At 42.5% G+C, this 17,366-nt stretch overlaps 1 protein-coding gene across 6 annotated transcripts in view; it reads right to left on the bottom strand.

Annotated features, from left to right (window-relative positions):
- Positions 1–17,366, bottom strand: part of SPATA13 (spermatogenesis associated 13) — a 168,402-nt gene that overhangs the window by 7,141 nt on the left and 143,895 nt on the right. For all 6 annotated transcript variants that reach the window (XM_076328078.1, XM_076328076.1, XM_076328080.1 and 3 more), the window contains 7 exons: positions 11,316–11,452; positions 10,712–10,891; positions 9,544–9,729; positions 6,625–6,804; positions 5,748–5,980; positions 3,212–3,341; positions 2,278–2,650 (listed from right to left, as the gene is read on the bottom strand). In XM_076328078.1, the coding sequence (XP_076184193.1) occupies positions 2,278–2,650; positions 3,212–3,341; positions 5,748–5,980; positions 6,625–6,804; positions 9,544–9,729; positions 10,712–10,891; positions 11,316–11,452 (1,419 nt within the window). The remainder of the gene's footprint in view (positions 1–2,277; positions 2,651–3,211; positions 3,342–5,747; positions 5,981–6,624; positions 6,805–9,543; positions 9,730–10,711; positions 10,892–11,315; positions 11,453–17,366) is intronic.

The following is a 17,366-nucleotide window of genomic DNA, read 5'->3' as shown; positions in this document are numbered from 1 at the left end:
TTTCCAGAAGGCTGGATGTTACATGGGCAGAAAAGACTGCAGGTGCCTATGTGGCATTATCAAAATACAGTTTCTCATCATACTGAATTTTCTTCACTATATTGCACAATGCCTGAAGAGCAGCAAGCACGATGGACCCTCCCTTGCAATCCTTGTGCTCAGCACCGTGGGAATTTGTGACCCAGCCCTAAATAAGGGTTAGTGCTGTTACAACAAATCTCATCATTATCACTGCTACCACTGTTGGATGGTTTCCCTTTTTAATATCATATGTTGATTTTCATGAGGTCCCAGTAGAATAACTAATGACATTTAAGGCTGTAGCTGCTACACCTTTGCAGTTTCCTCACGCTTGGGGATTTCTGCAGCAGTGTCACTTAGAAGGAATGGTAACACCCCACTGCCTGCACAAGACAGACCTGCTGCTGCCCAGGGCAAGCAGTAGTGTGAGCCTCAGAAACACCCTGACATATAGCATTTAGCCCGCTCAACATACTCTCCCGGTGCTCCATAAAGCAACCACTGCAGGAGAAGGTATAGATACAGATTTGAAGAGCTCAAGAATGCTCCTCAGAAAGGATGGGAATGGAAAATGTTCACATTTTATTTTCTTTTGCTCAGTCCTACTCACAAAAGTGCAGGAGCTGTGATTTATTCCATATCGTCCTTCCATATGACTGTACTACTGTTCTTGTCGTATGCTGGAGAGGAGGCTTTCTGTAACTTTGTTGTAAGAGGGATTGTTTGGACACTCATCATCAGATCCTCTGCATTGCTTTATTACCTTCTGATCACCTTCACCCTTTTGCAATACCCACTTTATTTCAGAGTTCTGTTTAGGTGAATTAGGAAAGACAGCCACCACCCATCCCCATGAGCACAAGGTGACTGAGCAGAGAAACTCACGAAAGCCATCAGTGTTGTGCCCAACAGGATCATAATGTCACACCGTGATGTTCAGCACAGGAGAAGAGTTGGTTTTGAAAAGTTTGGAAAGTTTGAGGAAAGTTTAGCTGTGGCTGCTTCATTGTTTAGTCTAGACTTGAGATGACTGGGGTTAATTGCAACAGTTGGTGCAATGGGGAAGAGTTAAAACGGGTTTTAGAGTATGAATTGGTAAACTTGAAAGTATTTTCTTTGACTTACGGACTATCTACAATACATATGGAGGAGGCCTTATTTTTGTCATATTTAGAACAGTATCAAACAAGAGAAAGCCACTAAGGTTAAAAGGTTTACATTTGTAATCTAAGGGTTATTCCTGTCTTCCTAGTCTTCTGACGAGGTGTTTTAAGTGAACATGGAATATGAGATTTGGCATTTTGTTTAAATTTTAATAATTTCTGAGCTATATCATCCACTTCACCAGACTTCCAATTTTAACCTGCTGTCATCCAAAGCCTAAGCCTGAAGACTGTTATAAAAAGGAGAAGTTCTCATGCAGTCAACACACAGATATGCACTAATATTTTCATTACTTCTTTAGGAATATTAAAAAGTTTTATTTTTCTTATTAGTGTTGCTGTCTTCTTTGTGTATGTTTTGCCAATGAGATTTTGCTGGAGCTTTTGTCACTGATCTTAAAGGAAGCATGAAAATATGCAAAAAAAAAAAAAAAATTAAATAACAATCCTAATGTACATTCATACAGAAGACACTGTCCTTAGAGTGTCCCACAGGCTGTGAGTCTAAAGCTGATCCTAGGATTTGCTACCTTTTTCCCTGCTCACTCAAGGTTAGGCTTCATTTCTCTGTAAACTGCCCAGTGCTGCTGTCGTTGGGTTTGTAACCAATGATACTATGCAACTGCACAGGTCTCCTCAACACAGGAGGTGCCATTGTATGACATTGACAGTATAAATCTACAATTATTGCTGCTTGGCTTTATAATAAAGTGTCCTTTACAAACAGATGTTTTGGGCCCAGACTCATACAAAAGTGCTAGGATTTTGGATATATTTTTATTATTGATTGGTCTTTGTGAATTGCATCTTGTCATATCGCATCTCTCATTCTGCTCCGTAATGCACCAGAATCACATGGGTTACGCTGGGACACGGATGTCATAGCTAACTGCCCTGGACCTTTGGCCCACAATGACAGAGCAAACACACCTGAACAGGCTTCATTTACACAGCTAAAGGTCATGTCGGGTAAGAAAGGGACACCAGTCCCAGAAGGCAGAGCGCACATCTGCACAAGGCATAAAGAAGTGTAAAAGCAAGAACATTCCCCTTTGTTTTTATCACCTTTTAGAGAGGAAATCCTTCCACTCACCCATTTCCTTGTCTTCCTGAACTCTTCTCCTTTCGCTTTCGCATGCCTCCATCCATCTCTTTTTATCCTCCTGTTTTTTTGCACAGAACAAATGAATCTCTTCTGTTGCTCTGTTTATTATCTTAAAAGCATTCTTGACATTAATGTAGAAGTCTTTGTCTCTGCCGTCTTCGGTGTCCACAATTTCCATCTCATCCATGTCAATACGATCCTTATAATACAAGATGTCCCTTCTCAGTAAGTCCTTCTTACAGAACACAAGCTGATGGTCAAAAAGGAAGAAAGTCCTTTGCTGGCTTTTGCCTTGCTTTGATATTTTGGTCAGTTCTCCTGAGTGGATCAGTTCTGAGCTTCTGGCTAACACATCTGGTCCCTAAGAAGATATATATATGTAATAAGTAAATAATATTTTAAGATCTTACTGTGTGGCTAACCAGTCTCATTTTATAATCAAGTCTTAAGTTCATTTGTTTTTCTTGTATTTTTATTATTAGATTTGAAAATGTCGTAGAACGTAGATAATCTCATACAGGCAAATTCAATGAATGCGGTTCTGCTCTACTTTACTTCTGCATAAATCAGGAGGAAACTCATTAAAGTCAGTGAAGCAGGTTCAAGTTCTGACAGAACAACCAAAAATCCAAAGGAGATTCTATATGTCTAGCATTTTAAAAAAATCCATTTTGTCATCTCAATCCAGTGTCATCTCAAAGACAAGTGTCCATGTTAATACATGCTGCTTTTCCTGATTTATAAACAAGGTAATCATTAACAGATTCACTGCAAATGAAGCAACTGGACTTTTAACCGAGCAATGACCAGTTGAAAAGTAGACACCATGAGCTACCTACTACGCAGAAAGATGTATCCTGTAGAGGACATGAAGTACTGTACACAGTACCTTTGCTCAGGAAAGGGACAGGCTGACACTTACCTCCCAGTCTACGATAGAGACTTGCCAATGAGCAATCTTGTCTATGCTTTCTAGTCTTCGTTTTCGCTCATTGATCAAGCACGCTACGTTCTTCATAGCCTCATATGCAGCTTTTATGTTGTTATAATCACTGTGAAATGTAGGCACATTTCAAAGATCACTTATGCAATGGATATGATGCAATCACAAAGTGACACACTGCTTGAAGTATTAGCCCGCATTACCCATTTATCCCTCTACTCAGGGTACTTAAATAAGAGAAACCTGATTCTCAGCTATCCTGAACCTCACATGGCAGTCTGTACAATTCAGTGCTGCTGTACTGCTAGGCTTTGTCCAGGAGCAAATTATTAAACTGGTGGAAGGAGGCAAAGGAGGTAGATTAATGAAGTGCAATACTGTCTCTACTGAAAACAATGGTAAAACTCCCATTGTATCAGCGATACCTACATTTCACCAAAGGAATTTGTTTTTAAGCAAGATTTTAGTGCGATTTTATTGGGAAGGGCATTCCTTCAATCATGTTTAACAACTGTATTTTCTCCTTCTTGTTCCCAATGGCTGGGTCAATGAACGCAAACAGAGAACACTATGTGGGCAGGAAAAATACCGAAAGCAACCTCAAACAGGGTGAGCGAGGGACCCAAGAACATGGGCACTGAAGAGAGGAATTAAAGGAGACAATGCAGACTGTTTTCATGCAACAAGTGTGTGAGAGCCAAGATGGTCACCTTCCCCTGCCTGCTCCAGGTCAAATGCAAGCCTCCTGCCCTTATTCCATTGCTCTGCTCCCCTCCTTCTTTCCCTGAGCTCCCCACATGCTTGTGAATCTCCTCAACCTGCAGGCAGGTTTTCATTCCCCTTTGAATAGCATCCATCACTCCTTCACCTTCCTCAAATGGAGTCTCTGAGAAGAGAAGGAAAGAGACGTGTTTCTCGCCTTAGAGTCCCAGCAGAGCAGCTGCCTTCCGTCCTTTATCAGAACGCCTCTTGCAGAAAAGGGGGCCAGAGGTAGAAAACAGCACAAGCCAGAAATAAATCCTGCAAAGGGGTCAGCCTCGCTGTCGTTTTTATCTGCTTCTGTCTCAGTTCCTATTTTCATCAGCTGCTGCTGATGGATGCGCTTCCCTTCTAAATCTGCACGTTACTCTCCTCTATTTATATCTATGAAAACTCTTTTCTGCCACGCTGTATACAAAAAGTGAGATTAACAATAACAAGATCCTACTAATGTCAGGGAGATGTCCCACAGGGTGACCGCATGATATCCACACTGCTACTCTTGCCCTTCCTTATCTCAGTTCCTTCTTTCTCTATTGGTGTGTAACGTTATTCCGCACTTGCTGCATAACCTGTGGCCTTCATGGCAGGCTGTGCACATCGGATCTTCAAACTTTTTATGAAAACAAAACAAAAAGCTACCAAAAAACCCAGTTGGCTGGAGCTTTACCAAGGCTCCGTGTGGGTGTGGGCCTGCCTGTTTGTGAGCATCTCTGTACACTGAGCGCCTTGTCTGTGCTTGTAGGCATCTCTGGATGCTGTGCCACAGAAGAGGAAAACAGGTGCTATGGGTGGAAGGTGGCAAGACCTCCCTGTCATTTCATCTGCAGGTTTAATAGCTCACAGAATAATCTTTCTAAAATTGGTAGCAGTGAAAGAGATACCCACGTTAGTAATTGTTATTGCAGGACTTCCCAGGTAGCCACAGAACTGAATGGAGGCATTTCACACCTGAATGTCAGTACTTCACATCCCCTATATTTCGCCCCTGGCAAAAATCCTGTGGTCTCCAGGGGGAGTTTTCTCAAGGTTAAAGAAGTGCAGACTTTGGCCAAGGAAGCATTGCCTCAGGCTGCATTTGGACTTTGAGCACAAGGGTCACAATGGAACATTTTTCTTGCAGTTGTACAAGGTAAAAAGGCAGACATTTAAAGATAAAATCTTAATTTAGTCAAAGATTTAATCAGCTCAGGGGTATACTAGAAAGGCTCATAACCTGCAACTTCAATTCTTATTTATCCCAGCTGAAAATCTAGTATCTGGACTTTATTGCAAACAAAGGCAATGTTTATTATTAAGAAGTTTCTAAAAAACATTACCTCCAAACTTGCTCAGATTGTGTTTTTTTCTAAGGCCCTCTTTACCTTTTCTTGTGTCCACAACATTCATGCAGCTTCTCCCTTTCTTCCGTGGATTTCCGTCTCCTTCATTTCTTTGACACGTTGGCTTTTTTTCACTCTGATTTACACATCCTCCCTGCATCCTATTTCAGCACCTTCTTCCTTTCCTTCTCCCTCTTTCACTTATTCCTCATTCTGCCTTGCATCCTGTCAGTCCCCTATGCTGCATTTTCAGATACTGTTTTTGTTAATATTTGTGATGGTTCCAAGATGCCCATCTAGGACGGAGCTCCTGTCTATAGTGGTCAATGGGAGCTTTGTTCCAGATCTCAAAAGCCTCAGTGTTGTGTCACCCAGAAAGCTTGAGTAATTAGGTGTTATTACTATCGTAAGATTTGTTTTTTTCATTCTCTCACCTGTGCTCCTGAGTGGTATATTTGAGCAATTCTGCAAGCTGCAGAGGGTACTTGCAGATTTTCTGAACGGGCGTGAGAAGAAAGCCATCAATGGCAATGTCAATCATCTGCTGAAGCAAGCGACAGGCCTCAAAGAAGTGACGGTATTTGCCCTGTTTCATTAGTTTGGCAAGTTCAATGCAGGCACTGGGATGATTGTTACAATACTCTGAATAAATAGCAAAGCCTTCTTGCTATAAAAAAAAAAAAGTCAAAGCTTTAACTAAAGTATTTGTCTATAAAGGAGGAAAGATATTTTTGTAACATCTATTATATCTAATTAAATTAATTAATCCATTTCCTATATTGTTTCCAGACTGATCAGCCTTGAAACTATGCAGAAATCTACTTTGTAACTGTCAAAACTATGTACCTTCTTTGTAAGAACACAGAAATAGAGGCCTCCATTGAGTGAGGATAATCAAACCCACTTTTAGAAGTACTTTTCTTTGGGAAGACAGCTATAGGCTTAGCAAGTGTCTATCATGAACTCACAGCCTCTTTCCCCACCACCTTCTTTCCTTATTTTCTTTAGGAAGTTTTTGCATGCCCAATATGAGATCACTGCAAATAGTCCAGCTTATCTGTGGTCATTACAGTTTTGAAAAGGAAACTTAAAATTGTGTACAAAGTTACATGCTTGCTAAAGATGAGGAGAAATCTAAAACATTTAAATAATTCTTTAACTGTAAATTATTTTACATTCTAAAATGCTACTTATACATAGTTTAGTATTTGATAAGCACTTGTTACTAAAATCCCCTCCTAACATGGTAATTCAGCATTTTGTTATCATATTTTGTTAATTTCATAAATAAAATCAACTTTTGCAACGTACATGTTGAAGAAAACATGACCCTATTTCACTTAGATGAGGTTCTTCTTTGTTGTACTGTTTCTCAAGATCCTTCAGAAACTTCCTTTGGAACTTGTAAATATCTTCAATATTTCCAAAAATGGTGCTTAACTGAGCTGCGGTGAACATTCCTGTATGTTTGCGACACTGCCGAATATAACCCTGGAAATGAAATAAAAAAACCTCCTTAGTTTGAAGATGTGAAAACAGGTCCTACCCTGAACAAGCCCATTTGAGCTGGCAAAACCCCTGTGACCTACAGGCAGGTGAGTGATTTCCCAGCCATACACACTCACATGGACATGCAATTTCAGATTTGCATCTGAACTGTTTACACATTGGTTCTTGCAGTCCGACTTCCGTCTCACAGTACCGTAAATGAACCAGAAACCTGCAGAGTGTGTAAAGCCCATTCGCATCTCCTTGTTACAACTACCCGCCAGGCTGGAGGCAAGGCCGGTGTAAGGCCCGTGCATGCTACTACTTTAGCTGCCGCGCTTTTTCATAGCAATTTCTCTGTGCCATAACAGTTCTTCTCTATGTGGATAAGAATAAACCCTAAAACAATTAACACAAGGACAATTTCTACCAGGGCTAAAGTACTGGTTCCTTAACCAGTAGGTAAGTAGGGCACAGTCTAAGCCAGAGAAGCAAAATGAAGAATGTATTATAACGCATTCAGAATGCTGCTGTTTGGTAAAATCCGTATGGTATTGGCAGGAGGTAACAGTATTGGCAAGACCGCACATGAAAATATAATCACTTTTCCAGTTTTTTTCTCTTTACTTTTAAGAACACCACAGGGGTCCAGTTCACTTTATTCGTATCCAGTGTTAAGCAGATACACAACTGAGTCCTCCAGTTTTAAAATGCCCTGGGAGCAAATTCTGCTCTGCCATCAGTAACCGACATTAGATTGCATCGGCATTCACACAGCTGAGAAGCAAAGGTACGATCGAGGGCCTCTTAGGGCTGAAACACGCAGCAGCAGCTGCCACGCACAGCCGGCACATCCTCAGGTACCTGTCCCACAAAGCTGAGCGTGGCGAGGAGTATACAGTGCAGGGGCTGAATATCCAGGAATAGCTGCTGTGCTCATACTCTCATATCAGCTATGGCGCCGGGGTACAGATGAGTGCGAAGGTTAACTGGTATGATAGGGGTTATCTGCCAGGCTCCTCCGTTTAGCTGCTTTCAGGCGGGTTTCCCCCAAATTGCTTTGGGAGCAAACAGCTGTAAAAAGCCTTCCAATTGCTCCGGTGAGGTTTACCAGGAAGCGACCCTGAATATTGCTGGCACTGTAATAAATATTCCTGTCTCCTCCACAGCCATCTGCTCTGAGAGCTATGAAGTGGCTACGCTGCAAGCCAGCTACCACATTTAGTACTGTTAGGAGGATAACTCCGACAAGGAAAACTAATGCCTGTGCAGCTCTTATAATGTGGACTGCAGACACTTCTTGAATGTAAAATGTTTTTCTGGGTATACTCCAGCTTCATGATCCTGACTGCACCAGCCCTAGTGATTCATTCTAGTGCAGAGCCTGCAAATTTGGATTACTATGTGCAGTAGCTTTTCCGGCTTAGTCTTACTTGAGTATATTTTCAGCGTTATGTCCTGCTTGCACCACCCTACAGATTCACTTTGAGGAAAGCAGACCACCTCTACCCCACATGTTGAACATGGAGCATCACTTCTCTACTAGGAAAATGTGTGTTTGCTCTCTTGTACTAAACTCAAGAGGCATGTCAGATTTTAAAAAAGCGGTATAGAATATATGCATTAGATAAAAATAATTATTAATATCAGTCTAAGAATTAATAGGTCAGTAAAATATGAAAGTCATGTCCTAGAACTCAGCTAACCATGGCAGCGACACAGCTGCGTGTACAAATTCCTCCCTGATCTTTTAGGCACACAGTCAAGCTTACTCACTTAAGTAAATAGTGAATCTAAATGACCAAACTTACATTTTAATCTTTTAAAATTAGCCAATTAGCAACCAATTTTTGTCTTTTTGTTTTCCCTTTTTTCTTTCTTCAAAATGCATGAAGGCCTGATCTAAAAAAAAAAAAGAAAAAAAAAAATTTCCAAAAATACCGCTGTCTTGTCTACTTTGTTGTCCATGAACGAATCTAATGATGAGTGGTGGACTAAAGGATGACAACATGACAAATACAGAGAGAGACCTAGCAAACTAAGGGTACAAAGAATATTTTGGTAGGTCGCTTAGCACCCTTCTAGATGCTAACCACAAATACAAGTCAAATACAGGTCAAATGCGTCACAGTCCACGTCAGAACAGGCAAACTTCAGTGAAAAGTATTAAGAAGCTTCTTGTCCAAGTGTGAGCCTCCAACAAAATTTGAACAAAAAGCAGAACCCTCCCCATTTTATGGTTCAAACAAGCAAGGTAGTTCTAAAACACCTTTAAAGACTTCTTCATAGATACTAAGCATCCAGCAAAAATCTCTTTGCTGGAGAAAACAAAAAAAAATCTCACCCAGCAAACATTCTCTTTGCAAGTTACTTTCAAGAAGTTTTGTCCCTGAACTGTAATTGATTTTATTAAAGTTACTGAAAGTTTTCTATTTAAACCAAGTGTTAAAAAGTTCTAAATAAACTGGACTTCCTTCTCTCATTATTATGGAAATAGCAGTCAGATAAGCAAAGCACTTTTTCCATGTCAAAAGTGGAATGTTTTTTTTTTAAAAAGGAAGCAGTGCCTTGTGGCAGTCGGCAGAGAGGAAAGCCATAACAGGACACAAGAAGGGTCTGACTGACAGCCTCAGAAGTGCAATTGGGAATATTTTGATATGAGAAACCACTCCGGTTCTCAACTTATGTGGGATGTTTTGTTCACATTAGGTCAGCAGAATGCCCTCAGGTTAAAGCATGTACCTCACAGATGTCCTTGAGATGCTTGATATAGACTCGTTCTGTGTTCATAATTTCCTGTATAACGTTGGTTCTCATCTGATCCTTGTTTTCAGCTATTTTCTGACGATGCTTGCTAATATCTGCATCTTGTTCTTCATCCTGAATACTACTACAATTTTCTGGCACTTCTTCCTGATTAACTCGCAGCTGCAGCCAGAACAAACAAAACAAACTAGAGTTAAGCAGCAAACTTTTACAAAATGTGATAAAACTGTTACAAACTTCTTACAATTAAGAGAGGACAATTAAGAGAACAGAAATGTTCCCATTCTTACCTTATAGAGAGGGTTCCACAACAGGATTTATTTCATTGTACCCACTGCATATTCAAATAAAGTGTTGAGATTTCTGTCTGGTTAAATACATGGCTTTCTACTCACAGTATCTGAGAGATACCATGTTGTGTTGCCTGTGTATTTTTCAGACTTAAGCTTATTTCTGACCCTTACTAATAATCTGTACGATGTGGATAACAGCACCTCATTTTTCAGCTTTTGTCTGATTGCCCATGTTGGCTGGAGATCTAGGAAGGGCAAAGGCAGGAACCATCTCTTGCACTTTGTGTAGTACTTCATACAGTGTAGCCCAAGCTTCATTACAGGCTCTCAAAAAGTACTTTAAATTAATTTCTAAAACATAGTTCGATTTTATACCATTCAAGAGTTAGACTGTCATTAATCTGGCTGAGTTCTGACTGGGGAGTCCAGACTGTGAACCAGATTCCTACATGTTGTGATAATAAATTAAGCCCTATTTTACCAAGAAATCCCTGCAGCATAGCTTTCCCCACTCCCTCATGAAAACTGCTGTGTCCTCTCCGTATGCACTGCTTGCTCCTGGTTGAGCCTTCTGCTGCGCTCATTTCTGCTTGAGAAATTCCTTTGGTTACAAAAGGACCACACAAAGAAAGAAGCCAGAGTAAAAGGTGTCAGAGGAGCTAAGGGATCTTGGGGTGTGAATCTCTATTGCTATTTTCCTTGTGAAGTCATTAGGAGTTACACCACTGATGTTCAGATACAAAGATGCTGAGGATCAGGCCCTTCACTTAAATGTAATGCCATGACCATTGCTGTTGCGCTCTGCTGGGAATCTCACGTGACAATGGTGCAAAAGCAAGAGAGTTACTCACCCTGACAAAGCTAGCTGGAAACCAGGCTTCCTTATCCTCGTTTCTTCCCCACCACCAGTCTTTGTTGGAAGCTTCTAGGACTCTAATGACATCTCCAGCTTTGAAGCCCAGCTCTTGATCATCCATAGTCACATGGTCCCAGAGAGCTTCTGCATAGACAATGCTGCCATCGCTTATCAGCTGAGATGGGAAGAAAATAAGGTTGTGAAGGACATAAGATAAGCAATGAACTGTTTATAAATTACTAAAAGATCAAAATACCTCACTAGGGTGCCCATGATTACTCCTATTACAGGATAAAACTAAAATTCTGGATTTTCAGAAACCTATGCGTATATTTATTAGTGAGAACAATTAGAGTCCTACTCCAGGGCAGTTACATAGGCTAACGAGTTACACTCCCAGTGAAGTACTAGTCACTGTGCTCTTCCCTTGGCATCTGCTCATGGGCCCTGCCAGAGACAGGACACCACGGCTGCTGGATTCTTCGCTATGCTGGCTACTGCCATTGCACTTTTTATTAATATGAAACCTCAGACCTGTGGAAAATACCACCATGCACCCACCCCCCGTCGTTACAGCAATGCAAAGCCCAGGACGTTACCTCATTAATTGCTAGCTGTTCCCCTCCGGGCTGCAGGTACCTGGGAGTGGCTTGGCAGAGCTCCTCGTAACTGTAATCTTCCTCACTGCCATTGTCGTCGACTAAGGCCGAAGATTCAGTCCCACCATCTGCAGCAACTAAAACAAAGGTGCAACAGCTGTTTGCTTCATCATTTTTATGATTCCCCCAGAAAAACAATGCAAGAGGAATTGCTGAGAAGTTGCCTTTGTTGTCAGGAATATAACAATAACAACAGAAGTGGAGGGCAACAGAGCTCTCAGGAAAACCCGTTTTCCTCCATTAAGTAGTTTTTACTCTTCGGAATTTTCTCATTTAGCAGCTGACGAAACTGAGAAATTCTCCTTTTTGTGTGCAAAAAATAGAACCACAACCATTATTTATTTATTGTTTACCCAGAGGAAATCTCAAATGACCTGAATCAGAAGGGAGGTCTCAACGCCATTTCCCACATGGCAGATGAGAGCGCTCCAATGGGCCCCCGGCAGTCAGAGGGGGCTGCTGTCAGTCCCAGGCTGGGTGCCGTCACATCGCCACATCCCCTGCAGGGATGTAATGACCCAACACCTCCGTGCCCACCCACCCGTGAGAGGCGTGGGCAGCCCACGCCACAGCCCCTGCTCTGAGCTGGCTGCCGCCACCTCTCCCACATGCTGGGGGAGGCTCCGGCAGCACTGAGGTACCTACGGGGAGGCCCAAGGGGATGGGGAGTCTGGACTGAGCACAGTGTAACTGCCTGAGAAAAAACTTGTTCTAATTGCCCCAAATCACAAAAAATTCTTGGTTTGACAACTGTACATTTTCTGACTAAAAAGGCAGCTTTGTAAAGAAATAGAGGCCAGAACTAAGATGGGCTTCATCTTATTACACAGCCACATAAACCAAGAGAAGCATCATGTAAGTGACTGTCACTATGCACATGTAAATCTGCAGTTACTGTATAAAACTGTAAAACGCATTTGGGGTACATCACCGGGTGGTAGATCCTTTTGGCAATCATCTCTGTACTGGCAGATGAAGAGGACTGGGGACTGATCTCTGGACCAAGTAATACTGACTGACTCACGTCCACACTGCTCAGTGCTAGACCCTTTCAGAGCAGGTTTGCCTTTGAAAGCTGGCTGTAATGTTCCAACAGATCAGGGGATGAGCTAGTAATCAAGAAGTGTTCATGACCAGTGGCCCAGTGCTTGAGTGCACTCTCTGGTCCTTGTTAATTTATGCCTAAAGATTTACTCCTATGGCAGGCCTAAGCCGTGAATAACTAGAGAGTCTGAAGATCATACAGTGCTCAAAAATCCAATAAAAAATAAAAAGTAGAAAATAAAAAATTTAAAAAATAAAATTCAGAATGGGCTGCTAGCACTGAACTCCTTTTCTAATGGTTACTGTGTCCCAGATAAATTGCCATGCAGCCTGCAGAGCATGTCTCTCACTCCCGAGTGCCTGGGAAGGGACCTTTAAGCGGAGTTATTGAACCTGCCACTTCCACATAGCAGCAAGGCCGAGCAGCAGGGCCCTGACCCTGCCTCTTCTCTGCCCTGCTTCAAGCCTGGGTACCGCCTGCCTGCCGAACTCTGGGCTCCGGATGGGTGAGAGTCGCAAAGAGATGACTCCTGGCTTTACTCCACACACCTACACAACTAACAGGCATGCCGCTGCCTATCCGTTATTTACCTTAGAGGGACAAACAATTCAACCCCCTCCTTATGGGCACTCATACCATCACTAGCATCTTTGGTCATTTGGGTATTAATTTGCAAGAGAGATCAAAGCTGATTACTGCAAAGATTCACTAAAAAACTTGGAAGATTTTTCTTTCCTTTAAAAGTGGAAAAATATGGCACAGTCTTGATGTAACAGAAGACAGCTATTTGACTGTTCTCTTCTACTCCCCAGCATTTTACATATACACTCACATTAATGGTATAATCTGCCTAACCAGGGAGGATGCAGAATCCCTATCTAAAAACACAAATTTTTTTTTTCCCTACAGACTCATAAATCTGAGCATTGATAAACTTTTAAAATACATCTTGTGAAACTTACTGGAACTGCTTTATTAAAAAAATCTGCAAATAAATAATTCATTAAATCAATTTTTAGCTTATAAAGCAATACCAAAAAAAATTAATCCCAGTGATCCTTTATACACCTCCACTACTATCAGTACTGTCTGTTGATTTGTTCCAGTAACAACGGCACATCAAAATAACCTAATTCATTTGGCTCCAGATGAAAAATTACTGCAATTTTGGGACTGATAACTGTTCGTTATTCTGTACCAAACCAACACGCTTACATTGTTTTCATTGTTAGACTCAAGCAAAAATCAGTCGCTTGCATTCTGCATCTATTCCTCTATTGTTTACAGACAGAAATATCAGAGGTAGGGGTGGGCTTTCCTGATCGCACCAACGGGATGCAAAAACTTAAAAGACAGCCTGGGTCTGATTCTGATCTCCTAGCAGCTTTGTCACCAGTGTAAGGCTGCAGGCTCCCATGGATGACACAGTATAAGTGTGATCAGAATCAGGCCCCCTGAGTGCCACAGTTAATCAGTTCAATCTAAAAACACTGCAAAAAACAGCAAGAGAGAGAGCATGTTCTACTCATACATACCCATCTGAAGGCTCTCCAGGCTCCAAAATCGTGCCATTCCCCCCCTGGCTACCATGCTGCCGTCAGACTCAACCCCAGGGCAAGGGTTTGACCTCTAACAGGTGATGCTTGATCCTAAAGGGCTGGTGAAGGATCACAAAAGGCTCTGAGCTACCGACAGCGCAGAGAAACAGCCTGTTCACTGCCTTCAGCTCCCAGCTGTGCCTCCAAGGCCAAGCGCGGCTGGGAACTGCCAGCGGCGCGCGCTCAGCCTGGCTGCTGCGAGCTCACGGCTCGCTGACATCATGGGGTGCCCTTAGGGAGGAAGTTCCAGAAAAGAAACAAAAACCTGGCTGCCTGGCCCCGGCCGCGCTGTGCCTGCAGCCGCCTGCGCCGCCCAGACCGCTCCCAAAGTGCCTGAACATCTCGAACGCAGCAAGCCAAGGAGTACATTTGTTTTTCATTAAAGCAGCTTAATGCGATTTCGATATATATTCAAATGACTGCAATTCAAAGGGAAAGACTATTTGGATAGGAGCTGGGAGTTCCTTGTATTACAACACTGTTCAGAGTATTGGTCTATCTTTGTTATATTATACTGGTTAAAATTCCAGTAGAAGTACACAATGAAGGTATTTTTTGCATGGCTATTAAAACTTCTCTTGCTTCACAGGCAAATGCTGTATCGTTATTTAGGGCACAAGCAGACGAAGTGTTAAGGCTGCAGCAGACTGCTCCCAGGAAAAGAGGGGAGGACGGAGACATTTTCTCACTCAAACTACAAACTTAATTTAGCTCCTCCAGAAAATAGGGAATGAAGCAGGAAAGCACCCAAATAGTCCGGCTTTCACTGGGACTGACCCAGCCAGAGCACAACCTCATTCATTCACCATCGGCCAGCGTTTACCACCCGTACATCTGCGTCGTCGTGCAGTGAAGCTGCATCAGTTCATGCACTGGAAGCAAAGGCAGGAGCTGCTCCCATCAGCAGAGCGCAAAGCCTGCTGCAACCTGTGCTTGTACACAGCACTACATTTACGGTTTGGAAAGCTCCATAATATTTATGGCTCATTCTTTACCTGCAAACTGCGTTGCTCAGCTGAGCCTGTCCTTTAACTGGGGACTGCCTTCACCAGGGACGTGTTCACAAAACCCTGGAGGCATTTCTGCACACAGCGACCTCTCAACACCCACTGAAATCACATGGTTTCCCCTAGCGCTGCCTCAGATGCAGAAGGAAAGGCCAAACATCGCCCTGCAATACTAATGCCATCTTCCTACAAAAATCCAGACTGTGCTGCACTGCACAGGAGACTGATAGGAATGCTGTTCTGAATCCCCAAACTTCCCTATTATTTCTTGCTGCAAGGACACTTGTTGGATAGCACAGTAAAAACAAGCTACCACATATTATAAGATGTTTATACACAACCTCACACATTTTTCTCAGCACAAATCATTAAAAAACCACAACCCAGCAAACATAAGTGACGCCGAAGTGCTGATGATCCTGGGACCTGCAAGTGAAGGCTTCACGCTTTTAATCAGCCAAAGCACAAGCTCTCTGTCATGTCAAACCCCTACCCGTAGGGGAAAAACAGCTGAACTGCCAAAGGAAAATGAGATCAAACCCCACACAGCTCTTCTAGAAGACACTTTAAAAACAATCTCTGAAAAACAGTCATTTGGTTTGCTTTTTGCAGAATGGAACGGACTGTGTGATTTTGCCCGAAGACTAACCCAGTGCCACTGGGGGATGCTGCCAGGGAGGAGGGGATCTGTTCTCCCTCCTCTGCACAGGCACATCTAGCGACTGTGCAGCCACAAACTGAACCACCACAAAAGTACTCGTTTGGGGTGAGCTGGTGGCGGGTTCGTTTCCTCGCAGGATCAGCCAGGGACAGGAGGAGGCGCAGGCTGTCCTTTGTAGTGGCAGTCCACAGTGACCCTGTCCAAATGCATGCCGAGCTGGCTTACCCACTGTGCAGGGCACTCTGAAAAGGCTGTGGGTAGCACATACTAAAATACTAAAATTAAAAGCTAGTTTACCCGCCTCAAGAAAATCCAGTTCTAGATACCCCTCTGGTATCATAGGACCCTCTACCCTGGAGCAAACCAAACCAAAGTTCCCCCGCACCCACTGCTCTGACAGCAGCCAGTAGCAGATGCCCAGGTAATAACATAAAAATAGATGAGGCATGTAATGGCATTTTTCTGATGTACTTTCCTAAATTCCAGCTATCTGCAGATCAGAGTCAGATCCCTCCTGGGGCAGAAGTGATACCTTTGTGTTTAATGAACTGAATTTTTCAAACCACTTTCTGAATTTCTGTAAACTTTTGGGATGTGAAATATTATGTGTAGCATTTAGTTTCATAGTTTAATTGTATAGAGCGTGACGAAATAAAACTATCTTTTATTTTGAACTTGCTATCTGATGATTTCATTTGGTGCTCTTTAGTTCTTACATTATTGGAAACAATAACTATTATCTGTTCATTTTTCCTATGCCAATCAATTTTATTCCCCTATTGTCCTTTTTTCCAAGTTGCAGAGCCCTAGCTGCGTTGATCATTCCTCACACAGAGACACCGAGTAGGTTTTCTTGTCCTTTTGCGTTTCTCTGTATCGTCCCCTGTAAAAAAATGCCTTCTGAAGTGGAACAGAACGGGGAGATGGCCCCCACATGCCACACCAGTCGCACAATTGAGCTTTCTGTTTTGTTCTCTATTCCCTTCCTACAAATTCCTGCCCTTTTATTTACTGTTTTGACTGTTACTATGCACTGAACTAACACTTTAATTACCTGTTAGGATTGCAAGAACTCTTCCTGAATGGCAATATCCAGGTCAAAGTCCATTCTTCTGCAAGCATACCAGGCTCGTGTTCCTCCATGTGCGCTACCTTGCCTTTATCAACACGAATTCACCTGCCGCCAGTGCAGTACGTTGTGTCTCGGTATTGTGAAATCCTTCTGCAACTCTGTTCAAGCAGCTTGTGCTTTGACTACCGTGAATAATTTAGCACACAAGCAAGAATTACTTCATTCTATACCTCCCTTCCCACATTAATTGTGAAGACACTGAACATCTGACTCCACTCGTGAGCTCTCTCCTTAGGAAAACTGACCACTTTCCTCCTCTCCGTTACTTAGTGCTTACTCACTTGTTCAAGCATGGGAGGATCTTTGCTCTTATCCCAGGCCTCTATGAAGAGACATTTGTAAGAGATCATCAGAGGCCTTTTGGAGATCCAAGTAGCCTGTACTTACTGAATCCCCTTGGTCACATCCTCAGTGATTTTTTTCAGAAAACCTAATCCATTTGTGGGGCACAGCTTCCCTCTACATAGGGCACATGGACTCTTCTTCATCATAAGGGTCCACCAGTCTGTTGATGTTACTCTCTGTTATAGTTTCTAAGTCCTAAATAC

This window comes from Aptenodytes patagonicus, chromosome 1 (genome assembly GCF_965638725.1).
Source record: "Aptenodytes patagonicus chromosome 1, bAptPat1.pri.cur, whole genome shotgun sequence".
NCBI classification, from domain to species: domain Eukaryota; kingdom Metazoa; phylum Chordata; class Aves; order Sphenisciformes; family Spheniscidae; genus Aptenodytes; species Aptenodytes patagonicus.
Note: the sequence above shows the minus strand (reverse complement) of the source record. Positions and strands in the feature narration are given on the sequence as shown.